Below are 20,075 nucleotides of genomic sequence, written 5' to 3'. Positions count from 1 at the left end.
GGAAATTTATTCAGTTTGGAAATTTAAAATAGAACAGCTTCTAAGAAAGGAAGGTTTAGATACCGTTGTGTTCGGAAAAATATATAGTGATACTTGGTTAAAAAGAGACAGAAAAAGCTAAAGCTTTGATATACCTAAACATTTCGAATTTGCAAATTATCCACGTTTTACACAGTAGCTCTGTTAAAGAAGTATCTAAGCACCAATTTCACTGCGCTTTTTATCAGATTCATACAGCTTGTTATTGGCATTCAATTTGCTTATGTTCGTGGAGACTGGGGAAATTTTGGAAATGATAGGCCTGATGTTCTAGAATAGATAACCATAAAACTTCACAATGATTTAAATCCCCGTCTTCTTGTTTCTAGAAATGGTGCTATCTGTACTTGGAACAGAGAATATATCTGATCTCACGAAAAGCAACAACGGACCAAAATTTTCCTTCCCTACAGTTTTTCACAGAATAAAAGTCGATCAATTTTAACAGATTTTAAAATAACTCAACCTTTGACTGGACATGACAAATTTTAGAGCTATAAGTGCTTTTTGCAACTGCCGTAGCGGTGATAAATTTGTTAATCACATTCTTCTTCTGGAATGCATTCATGATGCCCAGACGAAGAAGATGCTTCAGGCAACTTTGAAGTACCTGTCTGTATCTTGGCCATCAAACGTTTATGAACTTTTTCAGACTAAAAAGACAATTTCCGCTTTTTAGAATTTCTCAATTTAGGTTATTGAGTTCTCTTTATTTTATTACTTTTTAAATTTTATTTTTTCTTATTTAGATTTAATATCACTGTTTTCCTCCATTTGAAGTGCTATTGTGCATTTGTTTATATATTTTGTTAGTGCTATAACTTACTTTTTTCGGTCGAGAAATTAAAATTAGAGTTAATGATAATAACCTCCGCCCAAAAAGGAAGAAATTTTGAAACTGAATTGTCGCTAGAATTTGTTAAAATGAAATTAGTAGATGAGTATTGTACAGGTTTGGAAACTAAGCAAGTTTATAAATACGCTTCAATTGCTGTAAAAGGTAAAAGTAAAGATAAATCAAAGTATAATGTTACGGGATATTGTCTCTATTGTAAGAGAAATAACCATGCCAGAAGTGACTGTTTTCATTTAAAACACAACGCTTGGACTTCCCCGAAAACAGATCTAAATAACAGCAAAGTGAGAAAATATTCTGAAATGTATAAAATTAATGCATGTGAAATAGCAAATTCGCAAAGTGTAGGAATCATAAAAACAAAACAAGTTAAAGAAAATAAATATCCCAAGAAAAGTGCTGAAACTGAGGAGTCGTAAATTCAGTTTAATTAAGTTCCGAAAGTCGAATATGAACGTAAATCAGAAACAAAAGAATGGGTTATCGACTCAAGACCCTCAACATGACAAGTAATACGAACGTTTTCTCTCAGTTAAATGTTCCTAAATTAAATTTCTTATGATGCTGGTGAAGGTTATTTCAAAATTAAAAATTTAAATGGTCAGATTATACAACAAAGGCAAAGTATAGAGGATTTATACAAGTGGAAGCAAAATAATAATAAGTGGAACTGTCAAATTTTACGAAAAAGCGCTTGCATCTGATGAACATGTAGAAAATATTGTACTGAAGATTCAAGATTAATTCATTTCGGTATCTTGCAGTGTTATAAGAAAATAATGAAAAACATCTCTTGGCGATGATTTTACAGAAAATTCAGAAGGATCTGGAGAATTAATTAAATGTAAAAAAGAAAACATAAAAAGAAGGGTTTCTAATAGATCAACAAAAGTTGTTCTACCGGACAGATTCTCCTAATTAAGCAGAAGACGAAGGATCTACATAATATCGAAATAGAGATCCAGAAAGCTTTGAAAAACATTCTAAGCTTACCGAAATGAGAACAAGAAGCTTAGATAAAGACTATCGAAGAAGATATAAACTCTCTAAAAGAGAAAGCTATCTATCAGTTTGCAGATTTACCACCAAGAAAATATGCTACAGGCAACAAATGGGCATTTAAAACCAAATACGATGAAGTTGGAAAGAAAATAGAATACAAACCATTATTAGTTGCTAAAGCATTTACTCAGAAATGCGGCAAGGATCATGATAAAACATTTTACGAGCAGTGAAAAACACCACAATTAGAGTTTGGTTGGCACGGGTTTGCGTATAATAAGGGAAACGTTCATCAAATATAAGTTAAAAAGCATTTCTGCATGACAAGCTAAGTAACAAAATATACATGCAACAACCAGGAGGATTTGTAGTTGCAGAAATAAAGTTTATAAATTAAAAGAGAAGTTTTATGGTCTCAAACAAGCAGCTAGATGCAAAAATGCACAAACTGAAAATACACTAAAAAATATAAGGTTCAATCAAAGCAAAGCAGATTCATATCTTTTCATAAAAGGAAATCGTGATAAAAATTAATATACATGATATTCTAATAATATCTAAATAAGGAGTAATTCTTTATGTAATTTAAGATTGAACGAAATGCTATCAAATGACACATTATCAGCTAAATATTTTTTAGGTGTGGAAATAAATCGAAAGGAAGATAGATGTTATCGCTTATTTCAGAAATTAAAGTAAACGAACTTGTCAAATAGTTTCAACTTGAAGAAGCAAAACCTACAAATACATCAATGTAAAGAAACGTTGTGGTCTAAACAAGGAAGAAAATCTATGTTCAACTGCAAAGTTCGACAAGCTATCGGAAGTCTTCTGTGTACATCATTTATCACAAGACTAGATATCACACCTTCAACTCGCATACTTAGAAGAATATGCAATAAACCACGTCAAAAGGGCTGAAATGCTGTGAAAAGAATCATCAGATATTTAAATACGACAAAGTATCTATCCCTACATATTCGTTTAAGTGAAAAACTTATCTTGCAGTTTATTTAGATGCTAAGTGGGAACAGGATATTGTAGACAGAAAATCCATATCAAGAAGTGTACTTTTATTAAGCAGCAACTGCACTTCGTGGTTTTGAAGAAATCAAAAGTGCGTTTGTCCGCAGAAGCTGAATATATTTCATTTTCGGAAACTAAGCCTGTGAAGTTGGATAAAGTATAACAATTAAAGAAGATGAATAAGAAAAGGCTCACTTTCTCCAATGTTCTATCATTATAAGGAAGGAGGAAGCTTAAAAGGATTACAAAGAATAATAAACTTGTACAGTTATGTTTTCGGAGACAGGAAAGGTAAGAAATCCATTGTCCTCCGATTTTCCTATTACTAATCAGACGTGTTACTACTCGTATTTACAGCACGAAATCACGCACGGGAAAAGACGATGCTTCCTTATATATTGAACAAAATAAAACGATTCACCGAAAATATTCAGTATTTAAAACCGTATTGACAACAAAAAGTACGCAAAAATGTAACGACTTATATCTACTAAAAATCTTTATCTGGAATACATATGCATTCCAAAGCTTTTTAAAAATATTCAGAACGCAGAGTAATTGCTGGTAGACAATTAAAGGAGAGCTATTCAAAACCCTCAACAAAACTTTCTGTATGATGGCGCATCATCAAAATTGTACTTTGAAGAGGTGTTATGCTTTTTCAAAATAGTAATGTAGAACTAAATCAAGAGCGTAAGCAAGATGTAATGAAATGAAACATGTGTTTAGTTGAAAAGCTGTAAAAATGACAGCTTATTGATAAGACAATAAGAAGCATATGATATACCAGAACTTCACGATATAGCTGAACATGAATTGTCTCGGGATGCTGCTGATCCAGTGCGGCATATGGTCTTGATACTACCTTTCCGTAAACAAAGTAAAGCTATTACTTTTGATGCTTAAGTAAGGAAAGAACTTCTTTGTGGCAAGTCATTGCCCACATCTAGTATTTTGCCCTTGTTTCGAAAGGTACTCGACATTTGTATGCTTTGATCTGGAATTAGCTGGTCTTCTTATGAAGTTTTACAGAGCTTATCAAATACCTTCAGAACTCGAACTTGTTCTTAGTTATTTTAACTATGTAATGTGCTTGTATTAATGAGCACGTGAAGAGGCAGATATCTGATGTGCTTTCTCCTAAATGCAGGTTTCTCAGGAAGATATATTTTTCTGTCATTCTTTAGATAAAGAACAGCCGTATCCAGATATAAATTTATTTAAATGAGGCTAGCAAGGAACCTTTTTCCCTCTATTACTTTAGAAAATTCCTAACTTCTTGAAGTGCAGAATTAAACTCCTTCTGCTAAATTCAGTTTAGTTTCTTGATTGCCTCCTTTTTTAAGTATGATGTTGGCATTTTATGTTCATAATGACAGCTTTGTGACATCGTAAAAAAGAAACCAGATCGTCATTAAAAACCTTTGTGTGTATCATAAAGAACATACCAGACACGCTATTCCTGACAATATGGCCTCACGATGTATTTTTTAACACCCGCATTTCAGGGCATCCAAAGAAGCAGCGATGCATAAAATGCACTTTATCCACTTTGCACGAATTTCTTAGAGTTCAGTTCCTTTCCTTTATAGAAGACAATGAGCATTGTTTTGATTACAAATGTTCAAATTTTTTAGCTTGTTTTGCTTCGAGGGATTTGTTGATTTTATTTCAAACTTTTGCTTTTTTTTCATTCAGAAGTCATGCCAAAATATTTATGTCTGTAAGTATGATCATTGCCTGTGGCGATGATCTTGAGAAAAATTGGGTTTATTTCATGACAGCAATCTTGCTATTTGAGGAGAATATAGCACCTACTGAGATTTATCCATTAACTGTGTAAAATGACTACTCAGAGAAATAAATTGAGAACAAATATTCACAAAATAATTCACTTTTACTTCAAATTAGTAAGTAATTGATTAAATTCCAAATTATCGCAATTTTATGACATCTATAATTAATTATAACGATTTTCTGGGAACTACTGCAGATAATTTAACTTTCATTAAGAAATCTCTTGAATACGTCCAATTTTCCCTGAAACTAAAAAATAAGCTAAAGTAGGAAAAACGTAGTAAAGTAGAAAAAGAACTATCTCTTAATTTACTAGGTAAAATCACCTAAAATCATAAAAAATCTCTTATATTGAGCAGCAAGAAAACAATTTTGGTGAAGCAGAATCTTTTATTGGGATAAAAAGCATGACGAAATGAAATTAATGATGAAACATTTGCCTGAAATCTCAATTTCATGGCCTGAAATTCAGGCTTCTGGCAAAAATTTAATGAAACTGTCGCAAATACAATCATGGATCAACTTTTTGATTTAGCAGCGACTGTAAACTTTTTTTCTTCGGCTATTCATGAAATATAGAAAAATAAAAAGTTGTGTAAAAAAGGATACAACTTTTCAGCAATTTCACAGAAAAAGCATTTCATTTCCCAGTCCTTCTCAGACAACACAATATATTTCCAGCTTACCAAGAACATCGGAACCAATCTAAAGAGTATTCTCAACAATGAATAGCAATGTAGTTTGAAGAAAGATGTAGAATAGCTGAATTAACCGCAAAAGCTTTACAGAGCTCTAAAATTAATAGTTAACTAAATTCCAGTGAATTTTTGAATGCCATTAAAAATAATCAAGAGTTCTTAAAGAAAGTTCACTCTAGCGATAAATGCTAATCACTTCTTAATAATAAGATATGTTCAGTAATGTTATTCACTCAAACATTACTGAACATATAGCTGTTGTTTTCTGCTAAAAACTCACTGTTGTTTTCTGCTAAAATTTTTCTTTATTTTGATTTATCTTTTATAGGTTCTTATCCCGGTAGGTTTTATTTTTTATTTCCTACTGTGAGTATTTTCTACAAATTATTCCGGCGCGTGCAAAAAATATTATGGTAAGCCATCCTGTTCCAATGACAGCATACTGTTTTTCAGTCCGATTAGCTTAGCCTCACAAATCATTTATTTTCAACAGAAACGCAAAAGAATGATGCAGTGTCTTGTATGCTGCTTACCTGACAACTCCATAGTAGGTGAAGTTATGCCCTCAGAAGCATCGAGGTATATGATATTTGTTCATGTTAAGACGGCACTTAACTGATTCGCATGATTTATAGCAGTGACCAGTGGTTTTCAATCATTGTGCCGTTTTCAATAAAGCTGAAAGTCACTACAATTTAGTATAAACACTAGTTGCGTTAGAGGAATTATAATTGCTAATTTTAAACTACTCTTTTACTAAATAACTAAAATTAAGAAATGTTTTTACCTATAAAGTCTATTGTCAAATTTGTTGTAGCTTGCATACATTATCAGGCATCCCCATCCTAGGCTCAGAGAAAAAAGAAGTTGTTCAGCAGCCGCTCTCCACACCTAAAATGGGAAATTGATGTGAAACAAACTAATTCACTTTTCCTTTCTTTAAACTCACATATTGTTTCCATTTGTATTTCATTTGGTTTCAACAATATGTATGTATATATAGAGAGACAAAAAGTAAGAAATTTAGAACTAGTTTTACACAAAGTCCCAAAAGAAGTCAAATTCAATACTAATACATTCAAAATATCCCTATATCAAAATAATATTAAAACATTATATATATATATATATATTTAAACTGATATTATTTTACCTCTATTAGTTTGAAATTATTTACATAGATCAGATTATTTTAGGTAAGAAAAAGAATTTTAGAACACTTATACGGATTATTTTAAGTTAAAAAATACGTAAAATTATCGTATTACTATCGTATTACAACAATTGTAATACGATAGTAATAACAAAAATTGTATAATTACTGTATATCTTGAGTGTTAATACTGATTATTTTAGGCAAGAAAAAAGAACTTTAGAATAAACATACTTAAGGGAATGCAAAAGATTTTTTATGTAAAATAAAAGTTTCATGTCGAAGATTTTAAGAACATAATGCATATTTTAAATTATGCAAACATTATTTCTTATATTATAGTGCTTTTAATAAAGCAATTTAATTAATTATTTTCTGAAATTTTATTATTTAATATTCTGTTTCCTAAATACTCCTAAATCGAGATTTTCACAAAACTAGAATCACAAAAAAAAAAAAAAAAAAAAAAAAACTTGCCTGGCCAACCTTCAGTTTAGCAAGTTTATGGGAGACATGCCAGAGTGAAGGTGACAGCACAGGAGGTATTTAAGAAAAATCATACAACGAACAATTTTTCAATTCAACAATTCAAGGCTTCTTGTCGGTCTAAAGGCTTGCTTCAACGTCCTGCATCGCTTTAGTTTGAAGCAAGGACACGTCACAAGAAGGCAAGAAGAACCTTTTTATTTTAACTCTTGAATGAATAGAAGGCGCTGCTTTCGCGAAAGACAAGCCTCTGCTATTAAAGGGTATTTAAAAAACATAAATTAAATTCAAATGTACAAAACGTGTTCTAAGACTACACATAAAACAGACAGCTTAAGCTGGCTCAGGCAAATAAACGTCGGAAAACGAGCTGCTAAGGCCGGGATAACTTGATGCTAAGATGCTAAGGCCGGGCAGAGCTGGCGATAGTATGTAACTGCAGCGTGAGGCTGCCAGAAGCTCTAATCCTAAAACATTCACACTCGCGTCTTAAATACATCTTCCGAGTTTTCGTTCTCCTACAATTACGTCAGTCCTGGAAATTAATAGCCGGACCTTGCATTTTAGCCACGTTTAGTTTTTAAGACCCTCATTTTTCAAAGAAATTTTCCAGATTTCTGTAGGGTATAAAAGAAAATTGTTTGAAAAGAAATTTCTATGTTATTTTTTTGGTTTTATACTAATCTCCTTATTCTATATTAGTTTTAAATTTTTACCTTGAAATCTTGCCTAAAATCAAACGGCGAACCCTAGTGTTGCACAGAGCGGGCTCACCGATAATCTAGGACAACTGAGAGTATGTATTCTTTGTTTTTCCGCATCTCATCGGTCATTTTATTGAAAACAATGCTCGTTTTAGCACTCTTTTCGAAGCTCTATTCAATCAGTGTGCCCACTTCGGGCACACCCACAGAATTAAGCGATTCACAAAATTTTACTTGTGTACTCCTCTATGCCTAATTAGACTGCCTACCGCTTTTTTGATCAAAACTCCAACTTTAAAAGGCAGCGTGCCGGAAAGGGTTAATGGCTCGTTTAGAAATATCTTGTCCCTTCGCCAGCAACGATATTTTTTAAGAACTGTAGATCTCTGCATACTCTATTCTTGTCTCTTCAAGACAGTCTGTCTTCGTAATTTCTTATCGAGGTGACAAATATAGAAGAAATTTGGACAAAACTTTCGTTTCTGCGGATCCTTTCTAAAAACATTATTGATTCATACTTAACGCTTGTTTCATAAACATCCTCGATAAATTTGTTGCCACTTATCGAAAGGACAGCAAAATTTACAGATTTCTTTACCTCATTTCGTCATTATAAGTCCAGCACAGGCTTCGAGGAACAGACACTGCATAGTCGTCCGTGTGAATTAATAGCAAGTTACTATCAGGTTGCTTGAACAACTAAAAAAAGTACTTTAATGGGCCATAGTATTATCATTATAAACTTATTTCAACTTGTCTTAAGTTTCTAAAGCAGATTGTCTTAGTTCATTGAAAAATTCATTATTCACTTACTGCTGACCTTTACTTTTTGCATCACCACATTGAACAGTGATTTTTCTAATGCAAGCTATTAAATGAAAACTGCATCATTTAAAAATTATTACATCCAAAAGAAAATCTGAAGTTTTCACATTAATAGCTTATTTATATGATGTAATTTGGCTATGATGAAGGATAGGAGTCACGAAAATTAAAAATTACCTGTGTACGTGTATAGTCATAATTTCAAGTAGTATTTCTCTAATTAAAGAAGAACTCTTAAAGAACAAATGTGCAATTTATTTATTTCTAAAAGTTAAGTTAATAAAGGGGGCATAAATTAATACATTCGGAATAGTAAGTAACAGAAAAATTCTCCGATTAGTAAGTACAAGAAAATTCCTTTCATCATTATATACAATGTTTTTTTTTTTTTTTTTTTTCAGTTTTAAAATGTCAAAAGTATTTCATTTAATAAAATCAGAACGTTTCTACAATAATGTATCAACTAAACCTGCTTTAACTTGCCTCAATTTCTAGAAGCCTACTCCATTCAGGTATGAAGAAGTACTTCAAACCAGTGGACGCTCCAGGTAAAGTGCATCCATAGATGACCAAAGTGATGAGAATCACATAAGGAAATGTTGCTGTGAAGTATACTATCTGAAAGGAAATATAACGGGATTTAGCTTCAATTTCATGACTGTGCGCCACAGAAGACTCACAAAAATCTAATATACTTGGTGCATTTACTCAAGCTACTATTAATTAAGGACTACAATTAATTAAGAACGTGGATATGAAGAATGAAAAGTTACAAAGAAGTGAATGGTATAGTTTATCAGCTCAAAGGGGTATAGTCTCGAAATTGCCTTTTGCGTCTTTCACTATAAATGTCGGTTTTACGTTTTAGATTGTTGCCACCGAATATTAAGGCCCTGTATTATATTTTAAAAAAATAATTAATAAAAAATATGCATTACTGTATGTATATTTCTCGCACTGTGAAAACACAGCTTTAACTAGAGTCATCAAATTCTGAATAACGTGGTCCTTCAGCCAAAAATGTGCACCTGGAAGCCGGAATTTTGAATTTCGAATGTTATATCTCATATTTTGTAAAACTGTAATGAATTTTTATTAACAAACTCAACGATCTGAAAGCGAGTAGGGATAATACTGTGCGTAATAAAATGTTTTTATCTCCATCAAGCGAGACTGTCTATCGGATATTAATAAAGATAAGCTGTTTTTTAAATATTTTCTGATTTTTCTCGTGAATTGAGTTGCATGTGACGTAATTGCCAAACACCTGGCCAATAAATTTAGCACACAATAACGCCAATAAATTTAACATACAAAATGTTAATAATAAAAATACAAAAAAAAAGGTTTTGCAAGCCATCTTACTATGAAAACTGAACATTGGTAAGATGAACTGAGAAAAGACTGAAAAAAATAGAAAAACGTGTGCTAACACTGAAAACTGCATCCGAAATTCTAAACATATGCTGCTATACTGTTTTTCAAATTTTTGTAATTTCGCTGTTGAATTGTATATGGCGTAAGGGCGAAGAAAATGAGGCTTAATAATAAAGCTAAAAAGACAAAAAGAAATGGGTTAGCAGGAGTGAGTGCAACAGCAAATTGGTAGGCTGCGAGTTCAGCGAAAGAGTAGAAAAACTTTAACAAAACCTTTTGGGCGACCGTCAAAATCTGAGATCTTTCATTTTCTTTAAATTTGTTTTTTATTTTTTAATTTTACTTTCTTTTATATATTTATTTTTAATTTATTACATTAAATTAGTTTTTTTTTTCGAACTCTAGACTCTGCAAAATTTTAAGTAAAATTTCTACAATACTGATCTTTTAAAACGTAATCGGTAGCGTTAAACGGAAAGCCAAACTTATGGTTTTGTTAGGCTCAGGGGTCATGCAAATGTAACGGAATAACACTTTAGGCAGGTATAAAATTTAAAGACCTCTTTGTGTAACTTAAATTTAGCATAGTAATTTTTTGTATTTTATTATATTGATTCATTGATATCTCACCTTGCCAGATGACTTGATTCCTTTCATGAGTCCGAAGAAAACGATGATCCAACAAACAAGCAAAGTTAGAGTCAGATCCCATTTGGGTATTCCGAGTTCTTCGATCCCAGATGTCAACTGCAATACATATCGCCTGAAGAAAATGTAGCATGGATTTGAAACATATAATCAAATTTTAATTATGAGTCTGAGTCGAAGTATTTTAAGGTATCAATCCGATTTGAAAGTACCATTACAAAGAGTATACCTGCAAAAAAATTAACCCATGGAGAAAACCTTATATTCATGTACTGTTCAATAGGTATTTCCGAATAAAGTTATATGTTTCAAACTACGCAAATTGCGATTCAAATATTCATCAATTCTATAGCTAGAACCATCTTCCCCATAAATTTAAAAAAGCTGCAAAGAACTGTAAAAAGATTCTTTTTAAAAAACCATAATATTAAGTTGCCAAAACATAGTAGTATTAAGCATAGTGTGTACTGTACGTATGATTACAGCACTGCTTAATGGTAGAGATTTTATCAAATAATCTCCGCTTTTTGCAGCATTCTACATTTTCATAGAATCTCATATTACTTACAGAAAAAAAGGTTTCAAACGAGGGTGATTACTATGTGAAGGCTGATCGACAAACAAAAGACAATACTCAGAGTAACAAAGTATTGTTTAATTAAAAATCGCCCATAGTTAATATGTTCCCCTTCCAAAACATTTTTTCCATATGAAATACATTCGTTCAAGCGCTTTCACTCATTTTAGAGTAAGTAAACTGCTGACTATCTAAAATGCAACATCATTAAGGAAGCATCCAAACAGCATGAAACTTGTATCATGTGTATACCACAATGAAATATACAAATGATTACGATTTCAGGACACGCGCAAGTCATGAGCGACTGCAGCGCTCCTTACAATCCCCATATAAAGACAGGATAATTGTTCTTTCAGGAGATTTTTTTATATGTGCAGTTTCAGTATGCCTCGTAGTCATGAGCATCAATCGAACACTTTTCTGAGTTCGATCGAGGCAGAATCGTTGCATACAGAGATGAGATTGCGGATTCTCCTTCTGGAAATTGATCATCGTGTTGGACGTAGCCAAGCAACAGTCATGCGAATGTGGAATCAGTGGATACAGAACGGAACGACTGATGGACAGGAGCAATTGCAACCGCGGCGTCGCGCCACTCCACAGGAAGACAGGATATTGCGCTCATGGCACTGATGGAGCGCACTGCCACATCTGAAACCAAATCACAACGAATGCAGTATGTAACACAAAACTAGGTGTCCGGAAAAGCAATTCTACGTCGTTTACAGTACGATGGACTGTCCGCTAGGTTTCCATTATTTCTCTTACCTTTAAAGACGTATGCATTTCCGATGGAGCACTGTACGGTTGAGATTGGCATCTAAATAGCACCACACTTGTGTTTTCGGACGAATCACGCTTCTGCCTGCAGTACCACATGGTCAGAATAGAGTTTGTAGACACGGTGAAGAAGACTACTTGACTGTTATGTTATTCATTGTCATATTGGTTCTGCATCCGGTGTTATAGTGTGGTGCGGTTTAGTTTAGTTTAGTTTACGAGTATGCCGCAACCCTCCTGGCCGATAATAATCGGCCTTATTGTTTACGCAGCACTTTCGACGCAAACAAACAAAAATGAAACAATTAAAAAAGATAAAACAAACGATTAAAATACAGATTAAACAGATTAACACAGATTGTGCATCTTTAAAAATACACTCACACAATACAAAATAAGGAAAATCATAAGGATAATCGGTTAGGAAACAAAAAATAGTAAGACGACACATAAACTCATAAACAAAAGAAAAACTAAAATATTTAATGTCCTAATTCTTATGATAGTCTTGTTTTCATTCACAATCCTCATAATTTCTGTTGCATGGCTATTCAAGAGTTTTCTTTTTTCAATTACATTCTGTTCATTTACTTTTCCCAAATCTCGTCCTCATACTCTCGGTCAGTTTATATTCTTCCATAAAATGAGCTGCATTTCCGTACTTCCCTCAAGCCAAGCATTGATCATTGCCCTGGAGATTAAAACGTTTGATCCGTGATAACTTGAATAGCATCTATATTATTAAATAGATCCATTTTTCTTTTTATGGTCAAAATCCTCAAGTAACCCTTATTTTTATTTGAACCATTCCATTTCCTGAGCCATTCTTAGCCCACCATATTGTATTATTATCTGTTCTTTAGTTCTATCGCCCATCGAATATGTCTGGTCAATGTTTGGAGAATGCCTAGCCTAGCATGCCACATCCGCAGGTACAGCGGATGAACTTTGGATAAATGTGGATACAGAATGGACTATCATTCCCCAACAACCTGTGTAAAGCCTCTTTCACTCGATGCCGCGGTGCGTAGCAGCGTTTATTGACAATCATGGGAGGCAGCAATGATATTGATTTTCTCGTCTTCCTCAACTCAAAGAAGGCTGTATTTCAAACCAGTTAGCATTGATACTATATGTAATCTCTGAAATAAATACAGCTTTGATACTTCTTGCCCTTCTTTGTGTTGCATTTTGGATGTCCAGCAGTATACATAATACTGTTATTCGAAAGGATTTTCTTAACTTTATTCACATCATTAGAATCGTTTGCTACTTCTGTATTGTTACTATACAATTTATTAAAGATTGCTTCTTTAAAAAAAACTACTATTTAGAAACGCGGAATACTAGGTCTACACGCTGTTCGATCTAACTACTAAATGAATGCATTACAGATAAATAAATTAATCCGTCTTGCTTTAAAACATACCTGCTATACAAAAACATAAATTCTTAATATATGCATTCGAAAATTTATTGGCGTAAGATTCTGTAGAGACATTAGGTTATTTTGAAGCAAGAGAGATTAAAAAGGAGCAACGTCTTCGCCGGAAATCGAACCATGGATCTCTGGAATATGCACCCAGCGTGCTGACCACTACACTACGAAGGCATGCTAAGAAGGTGGAAGAAATACCTTATATACTGCCCCTTTTAAAGGGCAACTGGTGTTTTAAGGGACCCAATTGCCAACTTCTGTGTGCAAAGAATCATCATCCACCACTCTTTCAGTTGGGGCACGACTGTAGAGACATTAGGTTATTTTGAAGCAAGAGAGGTAAAAAAGGAGCAACGCCTTTGCCGGAAATCGAACCATGGACCTCTGGAATATGCACCAGTGCTGACCACTACACTTCGAAAGCATGCTAAGAAGGCGGGAGAAATACCTTATCATTTTATTTAAAAAAGATTCAGATGTGGAACTAACAATATACTAAAGTTTATACTAACAATATACTATTACATGACTTCTTCAGCCATTTCGATCTTTTTGTTTCGTTTTACATTCACTATCGAACAGATTCACTCACTTATTATCTCATATTTATTTCTGCTTTAATTTAAAGTTCACTTTTTGATTTGGTTCATTTCTCATTAAATAGCAGTGAATAAGCAATTCAAAATTTTGAATTAAATCTCTAAGTTATAGAATAAAATTATCAATTTATCCCTGAATTATTATTTAATTACAGCACTGACAGCAATCGTAATGTAAATGTACTGGATGAGGAAGATAAAATTTTAGCAGCTTGACGCAAAATGTTCTAAGGTATTTTTTTTTCACTTTTTATCGCGTGCCTATGTGGTGCAACTGTAAAGCAAGTCCATCTAGCAATCCGAAGTTCGAGTCCCAGCAAGGCCGTCGCTGATTATACATGTTTCTCGACATTAAAATAATTCAACATAAATTATAAAAATGTGGCGTCCGAACTAAAAGGTAACGGGCGATAATTTGTTAACATCAGGATTTGGTGTATAAGTATCTTTCTCCCCATTCGGCCTTTAAATGGGGTAGAATGTAAGTATTTTCTCCCTCTTTATCGCGTGCCTTCATGGAGTAACTGGAAAGCAAATCCCGCTGGCAATTGGAAGGTCCTGAGATTGAGGGCACTGCACATTTCACACCCCCTACTTCAAAGTTAAACACCTAATAGTCTTTACCTAACAACACGTCCTTTTTTTATAATATTCGTCTCTTGACACAATTTAGGAGAAGAGAGACTTCACACGAGCATCATGTTGTCCCTTTTATGGTATGTAGAAATCGAAATGATTTGTAGAACTTTTATTATATTACAAGAATAAAAGCATACCACTTACTCCCAAAACTGCTCTGATGCTGTCTGTGTGCCATTTCTGCAAGTGCTGAAAGCTTTGTTGTAGTCTTCTAGAGGTACGATTATGACGTTTGCCTCCCATGTAAAGTTTGCGTTGACTGATTCATCAAAGTCTTCAGTGCTATTGTCTAAAGTTGAGTATTTTGTCGCCAAATACTTTGTCACTTCCCAGCATGGAGTCTAAAGTAGAGGAAAATATTACTTTAGCTTAAAAAAATGGCACACATGCTCAAACATATAGGTTGTCAAATTTTGAAATGTGCAAATTTTGTCTGAAACATGGAAAATTAAATATTTTCGATAAGTATTCAAAAACAACTTGTAGCGTTCAATCTATTGCAGTCTTTACATAGAGGGCAATTGCAGTCTTTACGTAGAGGGCAATTGCAGTCTTTACGTAGAGGGCAATTACAAACAAACGATAATGGCTGAACTCTTCTTGGTAGTTATACCATGTTTGAATAGAGTAACTTAACAGAATCTGTAGGTTGAAGGTCATTGGTCATTTAGAAAAGAGCTAAACGCAACCTGTTTCAACAAAAGCCTTTGGACTCTCCCAAGGTTTCATTTGAAAACTATAGTATGGATTTTTAGAAAACGAAAATTTCAAGTGAAGACCAGGAGAAGGTTGTAGTCATGGTACAGCATAAATTTAGAACTTTTATCTAGCACTAACGGACAGAAGAAACCACAGCAGGAAAGTCACTTTTTGCAGCAGCGCTTTTTGATATCTACTAGCACCAGTTTTCGAAGTCAAACCTACTAGGAAGTGAGTACATAGTGATGGTTTCTATATTTACAGATTTATGTTTTATGTTTCTTTAACAACAGATCATCTTGGTTCCCGCAGAAAGGGGAGATAAAAGCATCTCAAATGGAAACAGAATAAATAGAGTAATGTTCTTTTCTCATACAAGTTCTTCATACAGAGTTTTTCTCATACTGTTGAGATATCTCTAATCGCATTCTTACTGGTTAAAAGGAAGTATAGCTTTCTGTCACGTCTGATACGTTCGTTAGCTTTCGGTCAGGTCCGAATTATTCTGAAACTTAATCCCATTATTTATGTTATTTTTGATTGCTTATTTATTGTGCCTTGTTTATGATTTGTTAAACCATGATCTGTTGTAAAGTTATATATATATGACCTCTGTAACCGCTTATCTCCCCCTTCTACGGAACCTTCTATCAAACTAACCACGCCGCACGAAGTGCAGAACATTATTAAGAGACTTAAATTAAAGAAAGTTCCAGGAAAGGACAAGATCACGAACCAGATGCTGAAAAACATGCCTTTTAAGACCGTATGCAAATTAACAGGCATTCTCAATGCATGTTTGTATCAAAATTATTTCCCGCTTTTTTGGATGCAAGCAAGCATCCTGATGATTCCTAAGCCAGGGAAAACACAGGATTACTCGGCAAACTTTAGACCCATCAGCCTGCTGTCCTCCATAAGCAAGATCCTGGAACGTATTATTTATCTCAAAATGCAAGAAAACTTGGACTTTCTCGTTGATCACCAGCGCGATTTCCGGAAAGGACTTTCGACCACAACGCAGTTAGTAAAGCTCACGGAGTTCATTGGCGCGGCTATGCACAACAGAATGAGTGTTGCTATCCTGATGCTAAACGTGGCAAAGGCTTTTGACCACGTCTGGCATCCAGGGCTAATCTATAAGCTAATTCATCTCGGTTTCCCCAGAAATCTGATACTCATTATCAAATCCTTCCTTGAAAATAGAACTTGCACCGTTAGAGTTGGAAATGCAACTTCATGTGTCAAAAATATTTACGCAGGTATTCCTCAAGGGTCAATTTTAGGCCCGCTTTTTTACATCATCTATACCAACGATTTCCCATGCTTTTCCGAGGATACAAATGTTCTCGCAGCCAGCTACGCTGATGATACAGCGATATCCACCAAGTCTCTAAACCCAGAGTATGCCTTCTCAAAATTTCAGGCCAAAATCCCTGCTATTGAGGGGTGGTGCAGTCGCTGGAAAACGTCCATTCAGCCAGAAAAGTCCAAGATTCTACTCATTCGAAATCGCAGACAGAGGAAACGGGTCAGAATTGAGGTTAAACTTTTTGGCGAAATCATCCCTACAGTTGATAAAGCTAATTACCTGGGAGTTACCCTTAACAAGAACTACAATTGGAGGGATCATATGCTTAGAGTAAGCGAAAAAGCACACGGGATCATTTTCAGGCTTTTCCCTCTCCTAAAGAATGAAAACCTCACCCCCAGACTGAAAAAGAGGATTTATGAAACTGTAATCCGACCCATTCTCACGTATGCTTCCCCAGCCTGGGCAAACTACAAAGCAAACGAAATTAGCAAATTCCAAGTGCTTCAAAATAAGGTGCTAAGAATCATCACAAAATCTCCTTACTATGTTCGGAATAAGACCCTCCACTACGACTTGAAAATAGATACTATTCAGGACTACCTCAGCAGAATAAACAACAAATTTTTTAATAATATTATCAATGTGGATCCCGCTAATTTCATGGACATTCTTATCTACGAAATCCTGGCTGAAGACAAAAACCTCCGCCCATCTCTTGAGTTCAGAATTCTAAGTTCCAGTTTTCTGGTTTTCAAGCAGCATCAATCGGGGTCAGTTTCTGGAAGGGTGACCTCCCACGTGACTGGCCCCGACGAATGAACAGTTTGTATTCGGGCTATCCTACACAGGTCATCCGAAGTTTCTTTCTCCGGTCCCTGCTTGGCGGATTCCATCCAAGATGTAGCAGTACAGAAGCAAAGTGCTTCTTTTTCTCTTTCTCTCTCTGCAGTACCTCCACGAGAGAAAATTTCTTTCAGGTTTCTACTCTGTCAGGCCCCACATAGGATCACATCAGGAACTGGCAAGAGCAGGATTTTAATTTCCTGCTGAAAGCCAGTATAACCGCAAAGTTCCAAAGTTCCGCTTATCTCTGCTTACTTATCTCTGCTTGTTTGTATTTCTTTGCATGTAACTCTGCGTGTATCTCTGGATGTCTCAGTAATAAATAGTTGTTTTGCGAACCACGCCATTTTCTATGTTTAACACATACAAAACTTCAGTATACAAATGGGAAATAGGCAATATATCATCTTGTATTAGAACAGGCGAAAAGAAAAAAATGTGTATGGCATGAAGGCAATGAGCTGATAAATGTTTATTAATGCTTAACGGTGTTTTTTACTCAAACATTGTGTACAGTGAAGGTTTTGATTAATTTCATGAGTTGAATTAATTTGAATAACTTTGCTGCTGATTGTTGCGGAAAGTTTGATTTATGTTGTAAAAATAAACAATAAAATAATTTATCGACCTTCTTTTCATCTTTATTGCATTCTACTTATTTAATTTAATCTTAACTCCCAGTTTCAAATTTTAAGCGCAATTTTAAAGTTATTCTTTCTTTTTTAATTCTCCCATTCTCGTTCCCATGTAATTCATACTATAGCGACTTTCACGCGTTCGCTCATTCGATTCTTTAAAGAATGGGAACTTACTAGTTTTCAAAGAAGAGGTCCTCGAAATAATTCTGCTTATGAGAACGAAAGTATCGATTTGGAAAAGGCGGAGTGGTGATCTGAACAGGTATTAATTATCGTGCCAACCAGTACGTCATCAGAAATGGATCTGTGACGGCGCAGTGGTGATGAGATCCTCAAATATTTTTGGGGCCCTTACATTGGAACATTCGGGATTAAATTCATTCTCACAGATCTTAATGCCAGACCACCTTATGTTTGGCTAGTGGAAGACTTCCTTTTCATCCCAAGAATCCTTCGAATGGATTGGCCAGCATAAAACCAAATCATTACATATATTTAGGATATTCTTAGTTGCTGGTCCCTTATCACGCCCAAGCACAGCTCAGTAGCTAGAAAATGTTCTCTGAGAGTGAGAGAGAACATCCCTGTCCTTCTTTGATAACTTCAAAGGTGTGCATAACTTCCATACTTCACAGGTGTGCATTGCTTTCATTTACAATAATCTCTTATTAAAATCCCATCCCTTATTAAAACGTATTTTTATTTTAGAAATTAACACTTTTTATTCGTTTTTATGACATATACAAAATGTCATTTTGTTACTTTATATTACACAAAATGATGCTTATGTTTCCCGGAGAAAACGAAAATGAAATTTAATTTTTCATTGCCCTGTGTGCAATTTGTTTTCTCATTGTAACACATAAAGATTGTATATAAGCTAACAAAGGTTTCCTCATCTTCACGTTTTTATCCAAAATTGTAATATCCCTTAACAGAACAGAGCGCTGTATTCCGTGTACATGCATTACATAATTGCAAACTTAAATCACTTCTAGAAAGGATTGGATTGGATTATTTAATTTAATTATGGCAAAGCACACGAGGGCTATCTGCCTAAAGGGAGGGATGCTTTCGTGGAGGACTTTTCAAGGGAAACTGGCTCGTATACACGTTACACATGGGGAAACCACGAAAACGCCCATGCAGTCAGCCCGTTTGCGGGATTCGAAACTCGGACCGAACTACCAGTGTTCAGCGTCTTTACCGCTCGGCCGCCACTTCTACAAAGGAATTTCCTTTTAATTTTGTAGCAGCTGTTTCACTTTCTTTATGCAGTCTGTCAGTTATTTTTAACGAGTACTAACTTCAAAAATCAAACAGTTATCGTAATTGAATTTTCATTTACTTTGTAACAAGTGTTTCACTCTCGGAAAATATATGGATTACTTTATTCAGTCATAAATTATTTTTAAAGAGAACATTTATAATCCACTTCGAAAAGTGTGTGGTGGTAAACTTAATAACTAAACGTTACAGAAGCAAAGTCATTATGAAAGCCTTTGCAGTTTGTGAATTCCATCGCATTAAAAAAGCATAAAATTGTAATTAAAATAAACTATGAATATAATCCAGAACCATAGCAACAGCATATCGCTAATGCTAGCGGTCGATTAAATTATAGCAGGAGACCACGTGTGTTACTATTTTGCCTATTACAACGTATATTCGAATATTTCCACCTAAGATACAATAAATTTGGAAATAATGATATTTTATATTTTAGTTAATTATCGTTTTGCAATTATTTGCTAAATTTTCGTTAAAATTTTCTTTTCGGGAAATCAAATATTTAGTAAAAAAATGTTTGTCTTTTAATGATATCTATTTTGATGTCAGGAACCAAAAGCAGAAAGCAAGTAAGAAATTCTAAATTGCTGTTACAATGAAAACTGTTACATCTATGAAAATTCTTACATAGGTTAACTTCGAT

At 34.2% G+C, this 20,075-nt stretch overlaps 1 protein-coding gene across 1 annotated transcript in view; it reads right to left on the bottom strand.

Annotated features, from left to right (window-relative positions):
• Nucleotides 1-20,075, bottom strand: part of LOC118192854 (sodium- and chloride-dependent neutral and basic amino acid transporter B(0+)-like) — a 70,098-nt gene that overhangs the window by 33,725 nt on the left and 16,298 nt on the right. Inside the window, exons 5-8 of the mRNA XM_085821424.1 lie at nucleotides 14,792-14,988; nucleotides 10,594-10,726; nucleotides 9,070-9,204; nucleotides 6,206-6,309 (exon numbers count right to left, since the gene is read on the bottom strand). Coding sequence (XP_085677550.1) covers nucleotides 6,206-6,309; nucleotides 9,070-9,204; nucleotides 10,594-10,726; nucleotides 14,792-14,988 — 569 coding nt within the window. The remainder of the gene's footprint in view (nucleotides 1-6,205; nucleotides 6,310-9,069; nucleotides 9,205-10,593; nucleotides 10,727-14,791; nucleotides 14,989-20,075) is intronic.

The sequence above is a fragment of the Stegodyphus dumicola genome, chromosome 7 (genome assembly GCF_044657685.1).
Source record: "Stegodyphus dumicola isolate Sdum_Otavi_A_Nest chromosome 7, ASM4465768v1".
Taxonomy (NCBI): domain Eukaryota; kingdom Metazoa; phylum Arthropoda; class Arachnida; order Araneae; family Eresidae; genus Stegodyphus; species Stegodyphus dumicola.
Note: the sequence above shows the minus strand (reverse complement) of the source record. Positions and strands in the feature narration are given on the sequence as shown.